Below are 16,572 nucleotides of genomic sequence, written 5' to 3'. Positions count from 1 at the left end.
AGTATTTATTTATTTCATCTGACAGAGGAAACCAAAATAACATTCCTAGCAGCATTTATTTAATCTAACTGAAGAAAATAAAATTGATTAAATCTTTTTTAATTCGTTTTATCAAAGTGATAATCTGATGGGTTTTTTTTTCAACATTTTTTTTTTATCAGACACAAGAAAAAAAATTCTGTTTAAGTAGAAGAAATAACTTGATAAGATACATTCTTTGTTGATATTTGAGAACATGAATATTCATGTAAAAATACTGAAATCCCACTCATTCACCCCTGAATTTTTATAATGAACTAGTCCAACCTTTGAATTGGAAGAGTTCAAATGTGTCTTCAGGGGTGAATGAGTTAAAAAATGTCATTATAGGATAGCGTAAAGATAGGTAGAATAGACATCATTAAAATACAAGATGGTTAAAGCAAGAATTGAATTCACAATAAGTTAGGACAGAGGTCCAGATGAACAAACGCTGCAACAAAAATGTCAACCATATCAAATGACAAACTTTTCTCTAAGTCTTGTAATATCTATGATAATATACTCTTCACACCATCCCTTAATAACGTGCATGATCTGATGTATATAGCATCGACAATGATGATGGCCTTCCCAGCAATGAATATTAGTAGTAGTTTTAGTAGTAGACCACGTCCAGCATTATCGTATCAACTATCCCAAGGATAAACGATCACGCGCAAAAAATGAATATATTGACCTAAAAAAACACTGAGATATGAGCATTTTATTTACTGAAATGAACAACGGAAAATATGTACTTGTTAAAATGAGCTTGACCAAACTATTTGTAAAATATAATTGCAATTTGATATTAACTCTTGTGAATAAGGATGAAGATATCTGATGCAGAACAAACCAATTCACATTCTAATGCAGTTGAGATGTAACACCGCATTTGATTGGTCAATCAAAATAATTTGCGACAGTAAAACCACGATATACCATCCACTAATTTCTCCTTTGCATATGAAGCCTGTATGGCAATTGTTAATGATGTTGATGACCCTGACTGACCCCGACACATCATGAAATTGATTATTCATGACGTCACGAAACATAGCGTGACCCCAAAAGGTCAATGAAATTCCGCCTCATTTTGAATATTTTTGATGTCACCAATCCAGAGAAGAAAGACCCAGAATTTGAAGAAAAAACACTCAAAAATATCTTAAAATTGATATTTCTTTTGGTGGTTTTGGTTGATATATGAATTACTGTATGATGTTTTACATGTCTTGCCATAGGATGCTGCTTTGTTTTCGTCAGCACTGATACACCCTGTACTTCACATTTGTCGATACAAGGGAGATTACTCTGTGTCGTCTTACCTATATCTTTTACGTTGGGGTTGTAATTAATCTCTGGAGCAATAAAGTTTGGGTTGATCTTCCCTCCACCTGTACCATCCTCTACAAAGCACAAAACAACAACACATTTCCAAGCTGACCTCACATTTAGCGTGCAGTACACATGTACGTTGTACAAAGTTACTGTGTAAATGGATAAAGGTTATCTTGTGTATACTACAAATTTGTCCTCAATCAATCTTCAAAATCCATAAAGACACACATAAAATGTTTTTACAGTTTTCTGAAACAGCTGTAACAACGATTTTACATTTTCGAGTATGGAACTCTTTTAAAAGGAGATAAATTTAAAAGAAAGGCAGCATATAGCCTTAACTAATTTGCCTGGAAGTCAAAATAATTTCCAAAACTATGTGCCCTTTATCAAAGTTTTTGGTTATAAATTGAAATATGACCCCTTCACTGAGGTCAAATTTCACACACGAAAATCAGAAACTCAGAAACGTAGAAGTTGAATATATTTTGTTCCATACTAAACATAGAACACAGTGCTCACCAACATTCCACTTCAGTGCGCTCATTACTCCCATGGCTAATATTTACCGCGCCAGAAAATATGTGTTCCAATTTTTCTTCTTCTCACGTAAATAAATTGCAAATTTGCAAATAATTTTTTGTATAAAAACTAGCGATATGTATTAGTAATTGTTATGACATCAATATTGTAAGAACATTTTTAGATATTTTTCTGGGTTGTCCTGACAATTAGAGTAGCCTCCCCTTGCCCATGCAATGATTCCATGCTCCCCACACCATCTGTACCCAATCTTTGATTCTACGCTACACATTCATATTCCCTTATCTTATACATCAGCAAAATTTGCAGGACTTCCAAAATCTAATTAACTTAAAAATGTATAAAGACAAGGCTTTCATTTAGAAAATTTCCAAAAAAAATGAAATCCAATTCTTAACTATGAAGTAATGACTCTTATTTTTTAAATTTCAATTTGAGAATTATAAGAGAGGCCATTTTCATTATTCTTCATATTTCGGTGAAAATATATTTTTTGAAAATTTGAAGGATCTGATGAGATAGAACATTTATGTTTTCCAAGATATATAGCAAAAAATCCTTTTGTAACAATCACATTTGCAGAGACCAAGATCAATTTTTTTTATTGAAATAATTGAGCGAACGACTCATTCGCCCCTGAAGACACATGTGAACTCTTCCAATTAAGAGGTTGGAATACTTCATTATGACATTTCAGGGGTGAATGAGTTAAACAACCAGCTCTATCACTACTGTCGCTACCTCCACCCGTGTGTGAAACTTACTCGCTGGTGTTTTATAGATGATGGTGCTGGACATTGGGCCATAGCCTTTACTATTCCTCGCCTGTATCTTGAAGTAGTAGGTGGTGTCCGGAGTGAGGCCCTTGACCGTTGTGGACAGTTTTTCTCCTAACACTCCCTCGACCACCCACTCCCGGTCACTCTGGCTCTGGTCAGTCGTGTAGAACAACAGGTAACCTGGAAACACAGGTCAAAGGTCACCAAACAAAGGTCATCTAAACGTCAGACTAAAGGTTAACTGAGGTTTTCTTCAAATAACATGTTTATCTATGTGGATCAAAAAAAAAATCAGATTTACCTTAATATTTTGATTCTATTTAAGTTTTGAATACCGGTTCAAATTTGGAGAATATAAAACTTTAGTCATCCTTTGTAATCCACATGAGGACAGCACACACTCCTTGATATGAGAATTTAGAAATAAAACTAAAGGTTCTGCAAAAATTACGAGAATTCATTTCATTGGGATACCCTTTTTCTTGCTTTATACATACCTGTTGCATAAATCTACAATCTTTATGAATTATACAATCGTGAATATACCTCAGACTTTCGAAGGTTTATTGATTATTAAGAGTTCAGACTTGGCCATATATCACTGTATATTTGACCTAAAATGTGCTTCAGTATTTTCTGAATAACTTAAAATAGCTTTCGAATGACTTCAGACAAAACTGATCAGAAAGTTGCAAGTTCTACACAGTACCTGTAATCTGCCCATTAGGTTTCTGGGGCGGTTGCCAATTCATTGTAACAGCTGTGGGGTTTCCTTCCTTGGGAACAGGAGTCAAATCTCTTGGTATTGAAGATGGTGCTGTAAAGAAGAATTAACAGCAGTGTGATTATAATATATATGGACAAATATAGACAAATAAAGATATCTTTTCACTCAATTTGAGATGATTTGCAAAGAGATTACAACTTTGTTACTGAATATTCATCTGTAGGGAAACTTCTACTAAAGTGGGAAAAGCTTAAAGTTAAACTGCGGCAAAAACTATGCAGTACATCTAGTGCAACAAGTATTGAATCTACTGTAAAATCATTAATTTTTGTGGGGTTAAAATTTCGTGGTTTTCATATACTATAGCCTGTTTCAATGACATTATACTTCGCTGATTTCTGATTTTTCCCTATCTATATCATACCAAATTCATTTTTTCATGGGGGTTTAATTTCGTTGATTTTTGTTATCCACAAAATAAACAAATTTTATTTTCCACGAAAATTTATGATTTTACAGTATGACTGTAAGCTTACCCTTCGGGTACAATTTAAACATCACACCATTATAACTATATAATAAATTTTCCAGTAAAAATATCCTAACACAGCTGGTGAAGACATTACAATAAACCCATGCGTACCTGCTTCCTGGGTGATGTTGATTTCACTCATACTCCACGTGCTTTGGCGCCGGCCTTTGATGACTTTGACTGAGAACTCGTAACGCGTGTTGGGCTTGAGGTTGTCGATGTGAGCGTTGAGATCAGTCGAGTTAACCGTCTTGTAACGTTTGTTGTTATTGGGCAGTGACGTGTAACGGACCGTGTAGTACCGACTGTCTGTGACTGTTTGTGAATTCCCCAGTGAGGTATCGGTCCAGGTCAGTACAACTGTCGACGACGACAATACGATCGTCTTCAGGCCAACAGGAGGCATCATGGGAGTAACTTGTTCCGTAACTGCAACAAAAATAGCAGTCAGTCTTCAATTTGTTTTCACATAGTTTGTCTCTGACTTCATCTATTATGCTTTCTGATCTGTTAGTTCAAATTGTACCTGCTATTTGATTCATGTTTTACAATCAAATACACCCGTAACTAAAATTGGAATCAAATTTAATGAATTAAAGAGAAATTTTCGTCTTTGGTGACCATCTCCAATACAAACTTTATTCCCCCTCAACTATATGTTTTGAGGTACAAAAATAATATTTTTATTTCATCAATTACGGCCAGATTTTATAATTGTGTTTGTATGGGTTTTAAAGTCCTTGCAAGCTATAGCCATATGACAGGTACCTTTATATATATAAGGGAGACACTCCAGTCAAGATAGAAAGAGTAGGGAAGTGATAGAAGAACAGATATAGATCCCAAGTGTTACAACGGGCCAGTAGATTAATTTTGGTGTTACAATGTCTTGTTCGCAGAAAACACGAAAGAAAACAGCCAATTCTGCAAGCCCCACTACATCTACCTAGCTGTTACAGTCCTACTCAGTGTAATACATCAGGCCTATTCTTTCCCCAAACCTGCAAGAGTGTTCTATAATTCATATTTCTATCAAAGTGGCTGTATGACAAAAATTCCTCTGCTGTTATTCCATCTTTGCATATTGCAGAGTTGTCTGCTCTTGTGAGCAGGTATTGGTTAAATCATTTGTTTGTGAGAGTAACGTCACAAATTTTTGAGAAAACAACGTATTTTTCTCACACAAACTAATGATGTAACAATCAATACCTGCTCACAGGAGCAGATAAGTCTGTAATACGAAAAAAATGGAATATAAGAATATCGACAATATAGCAGGAGTGATCTCCCTTGATAATCCGACCCACCTGTCTCCTCACTAGTGATGGCGGTCTGGTACTTGGGTTCGCCGTCGCCCACGTTGTTGAAGGCTAACACAGTGATAACGTACTGGGAGGCTGGTTCTGTAAAGATAGAAACACAAACTTTAGACAAAATTTTACCACTGTCAGTTACATTAGTTTGCTCCATTATCCATTGACAATTGACACCCATAAATAATACGTTTGGACTGTTCCAAATCAAAGGATATCATAGTCCATTGTCGCAGTACAGGGGTGAATGAGTTGAGAGACCACCTTTGTTGTAGAGACAACTTTGAATTTGTGTTATGACAACACCTGTGTTATGAGACTATTTTGTGAACTTCCTGTGGGTGGTAACTTAATACAAAACTAACAGCATATATACCTGTCTCTAGAGATTTCTATGGTGAATTTGTTTCCATGGAAATTCCATGGAATTAATGGATGTTCCTTGCACAGTTATGGAAAAGCCATCGATTGATGACATATAGAGAACAGTGTAGGATGATAAGCTCAAATTTGAGTCTGCTATAAAGCGTTTACTTACAGTAAATCACTGCTAGTACCATGTAAATGTTTTCTATAATTTTTAGCAAGGATGAGTGCAATCTGCTTTATTCATGAAAGATGCATACAAACCAAAATGTCCGTGGACTACTTACGGAGATTCTTGATGTTGTAAACGTGATTATCCGCGTCCAATGTCAGCCGGTAAGAGTCTGGTATTCCCTTACCATACCCCAGTATGTAACCGCGTACCAGGATCTTAGATTCTGGGTCCGGGGCGGACCACGACACTCGTATAGACGTATCGTAAGGCACGACCCGTATCAGCCTTGGTGGCGGGGGCACTTTCGTCTCTGTAACCATAAATATCGTATCAGCATCAATATTTTCTCAATATATCAACAAATGAAAATATTTTCAAAAACTATTAAAAAAGTAAGTTCTATTTGATACATTTAATTCAAATAAAAGTGAACAGCCAGAATTTGTCTTTGTATATCCCTTAATATATATTATACAGACATATGTAAAGCCTCAACAAATAATATTTTAATATTTAATGACTGAAAACTTTCATTAGAATACAACAAGTATAGCGTTTTGAAGCAAGTTAAAAACAATTTATTAAGACATTTGGTAATTATATGCGTACCATCAAGGTCGTCTCGGTAGGTGGTGACCCTGTACCAGCGAACGTACGGGCCACTGCCGTTGACAGTGAGTGCCGATATCCTCACCTGTTAAAAATCAGGGGTAAAATATCAATGATGAGAAATCACTTAAAGCGTAATAGCCAAGTTTTCCCTAGGTGGTCAGCTTCCAAAATTGTATAATTGTATTTCCCCATCAAGAATGTTTCCAGTTAAACTTTATTCCAAAGTGGTTTAAAGAAATTGTTGGTAAATGGAAGAATGACCCACCACAGGGTACAGTATAAGCTCATATTCATCCTCTGCAATAGGTGATCTAACATAACTATGATAGGTAAAATACCATTATTTTGGATTTCACATACGATCTTCTAGATATTGCAGAATTTAAAACATGTTTTACTTCCAACATTATTTTTCAACGAAGTAATGAAGTCGGAAAGAAGTCAATTTACAGTATATGTAACTGATTTGTCACACAAACTCCTGAAATTTCTTTATACCGTACAAAAAAAAAAAAAAAAAGAAGTACAACGCATAGATCCATTATTATTCTACATATTTTACAACCAGTCGAAATACAAACCTGGTATTCTGTATCTTTGGTCAGATCGGTCAGAGCATAAAGACGTCTGTTTCCGTCCGTTGTCACGGTTTCTGCACGACTGTCGCCACGTTTCTTGTATTTGATCTTGTATCCTGTGATGACACCATTTTGGGAGTCTTCTGGCGGAGGTTCCCATCGCACAATGATACTCTACGAGATGTGAACAGAAAATTGTAAATCATCACCTTCAGCAAACAAAATGATAGATAACAGTGCTCACAAGAACTGTTTTAGATATTGAATTTGATGTTCATGTTGAACCAGATTTTGATAAAAGCTTCCATGGAGAAAATGTTTCACTTAAAGAAGCCTCCACAGAGAAGTTCATCAAGTATAGAAAAGGAAATACTGTTCAAACGAAAACTATTTAAGGACTTATGCTACCTTTCATATTATACTTGTGGATTTTGTCAGAGTTATCTCCCTTGATATATTTCAAAATGCCAATTTCTTAGTACTTTTAATTTTTTAATTTAACTTTCAATTCATGAATTTGCTTCTTTTTTAATTTTGTCTCCATTTAATTACCTGTATAATTTAACCATTAATATCATATAAAATCTATAGAGTTATTCATCTTCATGCAGAACTCTTTTGGCAAGAGGTTCATTCTGCAGTGAGGTACCATATACACCTAAATTCTAACCTCAGAGCTGGAAGTTTCTACGGAGAAATTTGTTGGCACATCGCTGGGTTTGGCAGAGAATGTCCGACACGTGTACTCCTTGGAGCTTGTTCCGTCTCCAATCTCATTACTGGCGAACACACGGAAGCTGTACTCCCGGAAACTTTGGAGGTTATCCAGCGTGTACTCCGTTTCCAGCACATCATCCCGATCTTCTTCGCTGTCTTGGCCGACTTCGTACGAGATGATGACATACTTGGTAATTGTACCCTTGGCCTGGACAGGAGGGTCCCATTGGACACGAATAGCATTGGATGACAGCGCTGTCACTTGAACATTTGTAGGTGGACTAGGGACATCAACTATAGATAAAAAGATTCAAAATAATTATATGGAATTTTGGCCAACTACTCGAGTGTTACAATGAAATCTGGATTCAGACATTCATTTGCTGATGAGATCCCGAACATTTTCTACTGTAAAAGTTTAATTCAAAAATAATTGATCACATCTTGTCATTGAAATAACTTAGTTTTCACAAAAAAATATGATTTTTGTGTTTCATCTTCAAATAACAACAAACCCAAAAATTTGTTTGTGCAAAATGAACAATTACAAAGATTCTCTAGAACAAGTTTGGTTAAAATCCCTTCAACGGTACAGAAGGAGAAGGATCTTTGATGTTTTCCTCTTTTTCCCCTAATGGGCCCCAAAGAAGGGGTCCACACACCTCAGTTTATACAAAATTGATTCTTTTGTCCCTATAGCATGCTTCAGACTGCATTTGGTTTAAATCCCTTCACCTGTACAGTAGAAGAAAAAAAATCCTCTATTTCCCCTATTGGGCCCGCCCCTATGCCCCCAGGGGAGCCACACCCTCCGTTTATACAAACTTGAGTCTCCTTTGTCAAAATATGCTCTAGGGCAAATTTAGTAAAAATCCTTCAATTGGTTGAGAAGAAGAAGATTTTTAAAGATTTACCTATTTTATCCTTATTTGGCCCCGCCCCTCTGCCCCCAGGGGGGCCATACCCTCCGTTTATACAAAACTGAGATCCCTTTGGCCAATGATGCTCCAGACCAAATTCGGTCAAAATCCCTTTATCGGTACAAAAGGAGAAGGATCTTTGATGTTTTCCTCTATTTCCCCTAATGGGTCCCACCAATCTGCCCCAAAGAAGGGGGTTCACACACCTCAGTTTATACAAAATTGATTCTTTTGTCCCTAATCATGCTTCAGACTGCATTTGGTTTAAATCCCTTTACTTGTATAGTAGGCGAAAAAAAATCCTCTATTTACCCTATAAGAGTTTTAACCTATTTGCCCTCTATTTGGCCCCGCCCCTCTGCCCCCAGGGGGCCATACCCTCCGTTTATACAAAACTGAGATCCCTTTGGCCAATAATGCTCCAGACCAAATTTGGTCAAAGGGTTCTCAGTCGTTCAGGACTAGTAGCGTTTTAAAGGAAAAAGTTGACGGACGACGGATGACGAACACCAGACAACGGACAACAAGACGCTGCGCCACGGGATAAGCTCACTTGGCTCTTTGGGCCAGGTGAGCTTATGATATGTAGTTCATGAAATTCCCTAAGTGATGACAGTTAGACTTTTTTTTCCAAAGCTTCCACCGATCAATACTGTCCTAACAATTGTGTAAAACATTTTGAAAAATTGAAAACTGACCGTCCTTTTCCGTGGTGATGGATATCCTGGCAAATGTGGGGCTGGGTCCGTAGGAGTTATAGGAACGGAGACGGAACTCGTACGCGGTGTTGGGCTTCAGGTGCTGTATGTTAGCCCCTAGCTGGGTCGTGTTCATCACACGCTCCCTATTAACACATGAACAGGTCATAAGTTAGCCGTTTCTAGCTTCCATATCAACAGAAAAATTACCAGATGGATAATACTAGTATACAGCTTGCAATTCATAGTCATTCTGGTATGAAGAATGAAAATACACTATGGGAACAGGAATTCTCTTGAAGAAGGGGACATAAGGTTCACTAAATCAGTTTCCTGTTGATTGTGTAATGTGTATTTTTTACTATAAAACAATAAGAATTTCTAAAAGAGTTGGTGCATATTGTGTGTACAAGTCTAAAATAATCTTTATATAAGCTGCAGCCTTCTCAGTATACCATGTTATTTATGTAAATTTTACTATTTACTTTTGGTAGTGACACTAGAGGCAACATGAACTGTTTGGCTGGATGAGACATTGTGTCTCTAGGGTAAGGTTACAAAAGATTTGTACATCTTAACAGTTGGCAGGTTTCAAAAAAGGTGTTCAGAACCTATAATAAATATTCTAATGTTAAAATTGTTGCTAAATACCAGAAAATGTTTGGTGAAGTTAAATTTTCATCTTTTACGCCATCCATAATAAAATGCAAATTTATTATTACACTAAATTTAAGTAGACAACATTATATGTAATTTTATATAAAGAGCGAAATAAACACTGGGCGAAAATTGATTTTATGAGAAAAGGGTGAAAGTTTGACTGGGCAAAAAGTTAGACAGTAAACAGTATGTGAATGGTTGTCAGAGGAAAAAAATTGAAATCATCCATTAGCTTGGAATTTTACACAGGCCCATAGTGACACATTACCTTTCTGAGCCCAACTCTTTCCAGTAGACAGAGTATACTGGCGGGGCTGTCTCCCCTTCTCCTGTAGACCTAGGACTGGACCAGGACAAGGTAACAAATCTCCGGGAAACAATGGCAGCTCTCATATCCCGTGGCTCCGAGGGAAGGCGTGTCTGGTCTCCGTAGATACCGCCTAAATGATGTATAGGCCGTGTGAAGGAAGAAGGGGTGGGAGGGGAGACCACTGTAGCAGGGGAAAAGGGAGGTAATCGTAAAAACAAGGGAGGTAATAAACAAAGCCAACATACAACACGAAGAAATGTTACATAAATAAATAAAAGCAGTTTAAATTGTAGTTTGTAAAGCAAATATATATTAGAGGTTTATCTAAGTTTAGCAGATTAAGATGAAAAACCAAAGACAAAAATGTTGAAATCAGTCAAAATTTTGTAATTTTATTTTGTTTCCCCCATTTTCCAAACTTGTTAAAGAAATAATTTGTTCAATCTAATCTAAATGGTTTGTTGAATATTTAACTTTGTCTTTGATGATATTATTTTAAGTCCACATTAAGCTGTACAAATACTGTTTCACAGAATTTGCATAGCTGGTATATATAGAGAAGACTGATGGAATTGCATATGAAAAATGTATCAGGAAAAATAGACTCGATAATTCCAATTACTTATTCTATTATCTGACACACATCTTTGATGTTATATAGAGTACCGAAAGTCGTCATATTCAGTTTCTGACACTTCAACTGTTGTTTTCAAGACACTGATGTTTATTAACAAATTTTAAATATACAGAGATATTTGACTCATGATTTTCAAAATAGTTACAAACATTTGACTATGCATAGATTGATCAACTTATAATAATAGATATTATCAAATATATTTAATTGTTTCCAAACATGACATTTCTGAGGATTTTTCACTTGAAACAAAACATTTCTTCGTTGTAAATAGGAAGTCCACGGTTTCCTGACAGTCAATGAGAATAATGAAATTATGATTTATACAAACCAAGCAAATGATAGATTATAATAAATAAGGTAAAATTATATAGGTGAGTAAGATACAGGTATATACTGCCAAACCAAATGAGAGTTATTTAAACATCTCTTGGAGAACAAAAATATAGGGTGCTCTCCCCTCAACCTCTCTTCATTCCCAAATCATATTCTTATACAAACCTACTATAGACATAATTACTGCAAATCTATCCATGTTAACTCATATCAATGTCCAGGAATTGATACCACCATTTCCTAGAATGGTTCAAAATCATCCATGAATTGCCAATTTCCTACTCCTTCCCCCCAATATAACTGTATAAATGTAACTTTGATAAGCCCATTGTACAGTATTACAGTAATAACCCCACCCAACCTGTTATAGTGACTTTATAGATGATAATCATATGTTAAAATATCGGCCCTTGCATATTAAGACAAGGTGCCCCGGGCTTATTTGAGGATAAATACAGTTAAATGTTTGGCAACATATACACAAAATCACACATGCTACAGAATCACACAATGCTTCATGCTATATAAATACAACATACATAGTTAAATACAATAAATACAATTATTTGAGAGGCTTATAAAATGTCACTAACTCTTTAGAGAAGAGGTCTAATATGAACGTAAATTATAGCTGGTGGAGCCAACATATTGTCGGTGTGGCTTGAAATTTTAAAAGAGTAGCCAAATCACCACTGAAAGTGGAGCCAATAAAACATTGAAGGCAGAGTTCAGACATTTTATGGGGTAATGGCTAAATTAATGACAAAGGTGGAGCCAACACATTGTGGGTGTGGCTTGTACATTTAAAGGTGGAGCCAGGATATTGTCGGTGTGGCTTGAAATTTTAAAAGAGGAGCCAAATCACCACTGAAAGTGGAACCAATAAAACATTGAAGGCAGAGTTCAGACAATTTATGGGGTGATGGCTAAATTAATGACAAAGGTGGAGCCAACACATTGTGGGTGTGGCTTGTACATTTAAAGGTGGAGCCATGATATTGTGTGTGGGGCTTGTACATTGAAAGGTGGAGCCAGGATATTGTGGGTGGGTCTTGTACATTTAAAGGTGGGGCCAATACATTGTGGGTGTGGCTTGTACATTTTAAGGTGGAGCCATGATATTCTGTGTGGGGCTTGTACATTAAAAGGTGGAGCCAGGATATTGTGGGTGGGTCTTGTACATTGAAAGGTGTAGACAACATATTGTGGGTGGGGCTTGTCCATTTAAAGGTGGAGTCAGGATATTGTGGGTGGGGCTTGTACATTTAAAGGTGGGGCCAATACATTGTGGGTGGGGCTTGTACAATTAAAGGTGGAGCCAGGATATTGTAGGTGTGACTTGAAATTTTAAAAGAGGAGCCAAATCACCACTGAAAGTGGAGCCAATAAAACATTGAAGGCAGAGTTCAGACAATTTATGGGGTGATGGCTAAATTAATGACAAAAGCAGAGCTTCAATAGGATAAGATGTTTTTGTCATTCCCACTGCCCATTGAGTCAGGACATTGCTATGTACATCGGTACGGACTGATGGGTAATGAACAGAGGGCGCTGTGGTAGGTGAGAATGGATGAAAGGTTGGACAGTTTTAACTGTGATAGAATGGTATACAAGGTGTTCTAGCTGTTGACATACAATCGGTCATTACCTGCTTTAGAATAATCAACTACGTAAGCTGCTAGGGATATATATTAAATTATTTAATCAGCAGCATTAGTTTCAAGCCCGCAGAGAAAATTCTGAGGATCAAAATTGAACAGCTATTTTTTTTACAAGTTTTGATACATTTAAATGTTTTCGTTGTTGATTAAACTACACTTAGAAAAGGGTTGTAAGGAAAACACACTGTTACATATAGGTATCAGGCATATATGTTTACACATCATGCATTGTTACATTACAGACAACAATGACAGCAGACTACAAATATAGCGTCTGGTTGGAAAGGTCAGCCATTGAAAGGATTATCTCCCTTAGTTCCCATGACAACTAACTACAGGATTTTTGGGTGTAAAGGTCATATCTATCTATCCCACCACAGGTTCCTTCACATTAATAGGACCTGAGGCCCCCACATTTACATAATGGAATGGTCATTATATAATTATGTGGGGGGAACAGGAAAGAAATTAAATTCTTTGTAAAAAATACATGTGAATCTAATAAATGTGATTAAAATGGAGAATAAAAATAGAATTAATTAAAATATGAAATCAAGTTAAAATCAATTCAAATATGTGACTTGGCACTAAATCTTTATCAAACAACCTTAATTGTCTGTTTGCAATAAATATTTAAATTAAAAGTAGAAGCTTGTAAGCAAATATAACACAAACAACTTTAAAGTGGAGGAACCAAAGATAACAAGCAAAGAATATAACTTTCCATTGGTCAATTACTAGAGAATTCCTCATTGGTCAATTACTAGAACACTTTTCATTGGTCAATAACTAGAAAATTCCTCATTGGTCAATTACTAGAGAATTCCTCATTGGTCCATTACTAGAACACTTTTCATTGGTCAATTACTAGAGAATTCCTCATCGGTCAATTACTAGAACATTTTTCATTGGTCAATTACTAGAGAATTCCTCATTGGTCAATTACTAGAGAATTCCTCATAGGTCCATTACTAAAACACTTTTCATTGGTCAATTACTAGAGAATTCCTCATTGGTCAATTCCTAGAGAATTCCTCATTGTTCCATTATTAAATCACTTTTCATAGGTCAATTACTAGAGAATTCCTCATTGGTCAATTACTAGAGAATTCCTCATTGGTCAATTACTAGAGAATTCCTCATTGGTAAATTGCTAGATAAATCCTCATTGGTTAACTACCAGATAATGCCTCATTGGTTAATTACCAGATATTTCCTCATTGGTTTATTATTAGAACCCATTATGTCGGTCAATCAGAGAGAATTTCTCATTGGTCTATCAATTAAGAAAATCACATTGGTGGATAATATGAAAACTCCTCACTGGTCAATTACTAGATACCTGTCAACGGTTCATTAAAAGGTAACTTTTCATTGGTCAGTAACTATAGTGACTTCTCATCGGCCCATCCATAGAGAAGACTTAATTGGTCCATTGATACCGCACTTCTCATCGGGTTATCATAATACTCATCAGTCTTAAAATTTATAATAATCTTATATTTGAAAGTCAACACTTTTTTAAAAAGCAGTATAGAATAGAATGGACTTGATCTTTTATACAATCCCAGTTTCATCACTCCATATTAGTTGGGTGCATATCACATACAGTGTATATAGGTTTATGTATATACAGTGGTACAGAGGAACTCATAGTTCTATCCCATATCTCTGAGGCTTATATCAGAAATTATATTTACGGTCACATACACAAAGCTTAGTGAAATCAGGTTTTTTTTTTGAAAATATATTGATTATGTGAAATTCTGAAATAAAGTTAATACTTATTCATAAATTGGCAAGTTAAAAAGAGTTCTTGGCTGTAGAGTCAACACTGTCAAATTTATTTGCCAGTTCACAAACACAGGAACAGTTAGAGGCTGGTTCAACTCATTCAACCCTGAAAACACATTTGAACTCTTCCAATTCAAAGGTTGGAATAGTTCATTATGAAACTTCCGGGGTGAATGAGTTAAAAAAAAAAAAACTTTAATAAAATTTTGTAGCTTTATATCATAACTTTCTCCCTTAATGATTTTTCTTCTTTTTGTTCTTAATTATTCCTTTTTCTATATTTTAATATTTTGGTGATATACAGGAATTAAATTTGGGACATATCTTAGTAAAACCATTATTTGATTGTTAATCTGTATATAAGCCCCAGAGGTATGCCAATATTCACCTGCATACCCCAATGCTGACACAAATTTGGTGATTATATAACACATCACTGCAAGTATCCCACTTATTCATGTATGAAAATTTCGGAAATAGAAAAACAGAATGAAAAAAAGCTTATTAATGAATAAATACAAAAAGATCAATCTTCAATTTTTTTTAAAAATATTTTTCAAATTCAATTTTTGAAACCAAATGTAAATCTTGATTTTTGCATTATTTTTTCGAATTGATGAATAATAAATGTAAGAATTTGTGAAAAAGAATATGTGATTTATTTGCAGTGCAGACAAGTAATTCAGTCTTCATGTCCTTTCTGTGGACATGAGACGTGGACATTATATAATCCACGTACATAAGGTTTCACTGGACCATGCTTTACAAGGGGAGGAAATTAAGGTACAAGGGGAGATAATTGCAGAATTACTGTAGTCAAATTGACATTGAAATTCTAATTTCCATTTTGTTGACTTTTTTATCGCCCAGAAAGATATTTGATATTATCAAATTCAAGCCATGGGATAAAATCAGGCTGAATCCATTCCAACAAGTGAATCAAGTAATTCTGCTTCAGTAAAATATCTTTCTATTTTTCAGTTATTACATTCAATATTTGTAGATATATACTTCAGTTAGTCCATTCCTATGCCTACTTACCTAATATTTGAAATTTGTAACGGCTAAAACAAAACTTACTTTGATCAACAACAATTAGCTGAGCACTTCTTTGTGTGCTGCCCAGAGAGTTTTCTCCAAAACACTGATAAATTCCCTCATCTTTCTTCACCAATCCCAGAATCCTAAGGTGTTTGTTATCCACGATTTGAAAGTAGTCTGATTCATTGAGGTCTTTGACAAGCTGCCCATTTTTTAACCATTGCGTCTCTGGCATTGGTACGCCATAAATGTCGCAGAGGAAGAGGACGTCCGAGTTTACTTGGGCCACGTGATTGGACGGTTGTTCTCGGAACATCGGAGGAACTGGGAAAATAATGACAGATTAACAGTTAAAAGGTTGTTTTGATTTCCAGAAATAATTGGGTTCGAAGGTTTCTGTCCCATTAATCAAGCTAAAAACAGGAAAAACAATTTGTTTGACGAAAAAGTCAGTTTTGAAAGAATTGTCTACTTTAATAGCATTCAGAATATTTCAATACAAATGATCATCTAAACTCATTTTCCCCCATGAAGACTCATTTGAACTCTTCCAAATCAAAGGTTGGAACAGTTCATTATGAAATAACAGGGGTGAATGAGTTAACTGATTTTGGTAAATAAAAATGTAAGTTTATCACAGTGACTTAAACAATTTTTTCTCCTTTTTGAATATAGAATATTTTGCTTTACATATATCAGAAAATTTGGAAATAAAATTCTGACTTCTAGAATAAATAAATCCTTTTTTTTTTTTAAATTAAAATCTTAATTTCATAGGAACACATTTTTTGGCCCAAATGAATAAACAAGA

General features: G+C 35.4%; 1 protein-coding gene across 7 annotated transcripts in view; it reads right to left on the bottom strand.

The window, feature by feature from the left end:
• The window catches only part of LOC110454080 (neogenin-like), a 246,129-nt gene that overhangs the window by 19,438 nt on the left and 210,119 nt on the right, over positions 1-16,572 (bottom strand). For 5 of the 7 annotated variants that reach the window (XM_021503425.1, XM_021503426.1, XM_021503430.1 and 2 more), the window contains 12 exons: positions 15,801-16,085; positions 10,251-10,473; positions 9,323-9,468; positions 7,658-7,998; positions 6,991-7,161; positions 6,407-6,491; positions 5,910-6,107; positions 5,251-5,346; positions 4,055-4,372; positions 3,394-3,501; positions 2,670-2,864; positions 1,350-1,430 (listed from right to left, as the gene is read on the bottom strand). In XM_021503425.1, coding sequence (XP_021359100.1) covers positions 1,350-1,430; positions 2,670-2,864; positions 3,394-3,501; positions 4,055-4,372; positions 5,251-5,346; positions 5,910-6,107; positions 6,407-6,491; positions 6,991-7,161; positions 7,658-7,998; positions 9,323-9,468; positions 10,251-10,473; positions 15,801-16,085 — 2,247 coding nt within the window. The remainder of the gene's footprint in view (positions 1-1,349; positions 1,431-2,669; positions 2,865-3,393; positions 3,502-4,054; positions 4,373-5,250; positions 5,347-5,909; positions 6,108-6,406; positions 6,492-6,990; positions 7,162-7,657; positions 7,999-9,322; positions 9,469-10,250; positions 10,474-15,800; positions 16,086-16,572) is intronic. The other 2 variants (XM_021503428.1, XM_021503429.1) reach the window with 2 other exon arrangements.

This window comes from Mizuhopecten yessoensis, unplaced genomic scaffold, assembly GCF_002113885.1.
Source record: "Mizuhopecten yessoensis strain PY_sf001 unplaced genomic scaffold, ASM211388v2 scaffold7653, whole genome shotgun sequence".
Taxonomy (NCBI): domain Eukaryota; kingdom Metazoa; phylum Mollusca; class Bivalvia; order Pectinida; family Pectinidae; genus Mizuhopecten; species Mizuhopecten yessoensis.
This window is presented reverse-complemented; position numbering and strand designations above follow the sequence as displayed.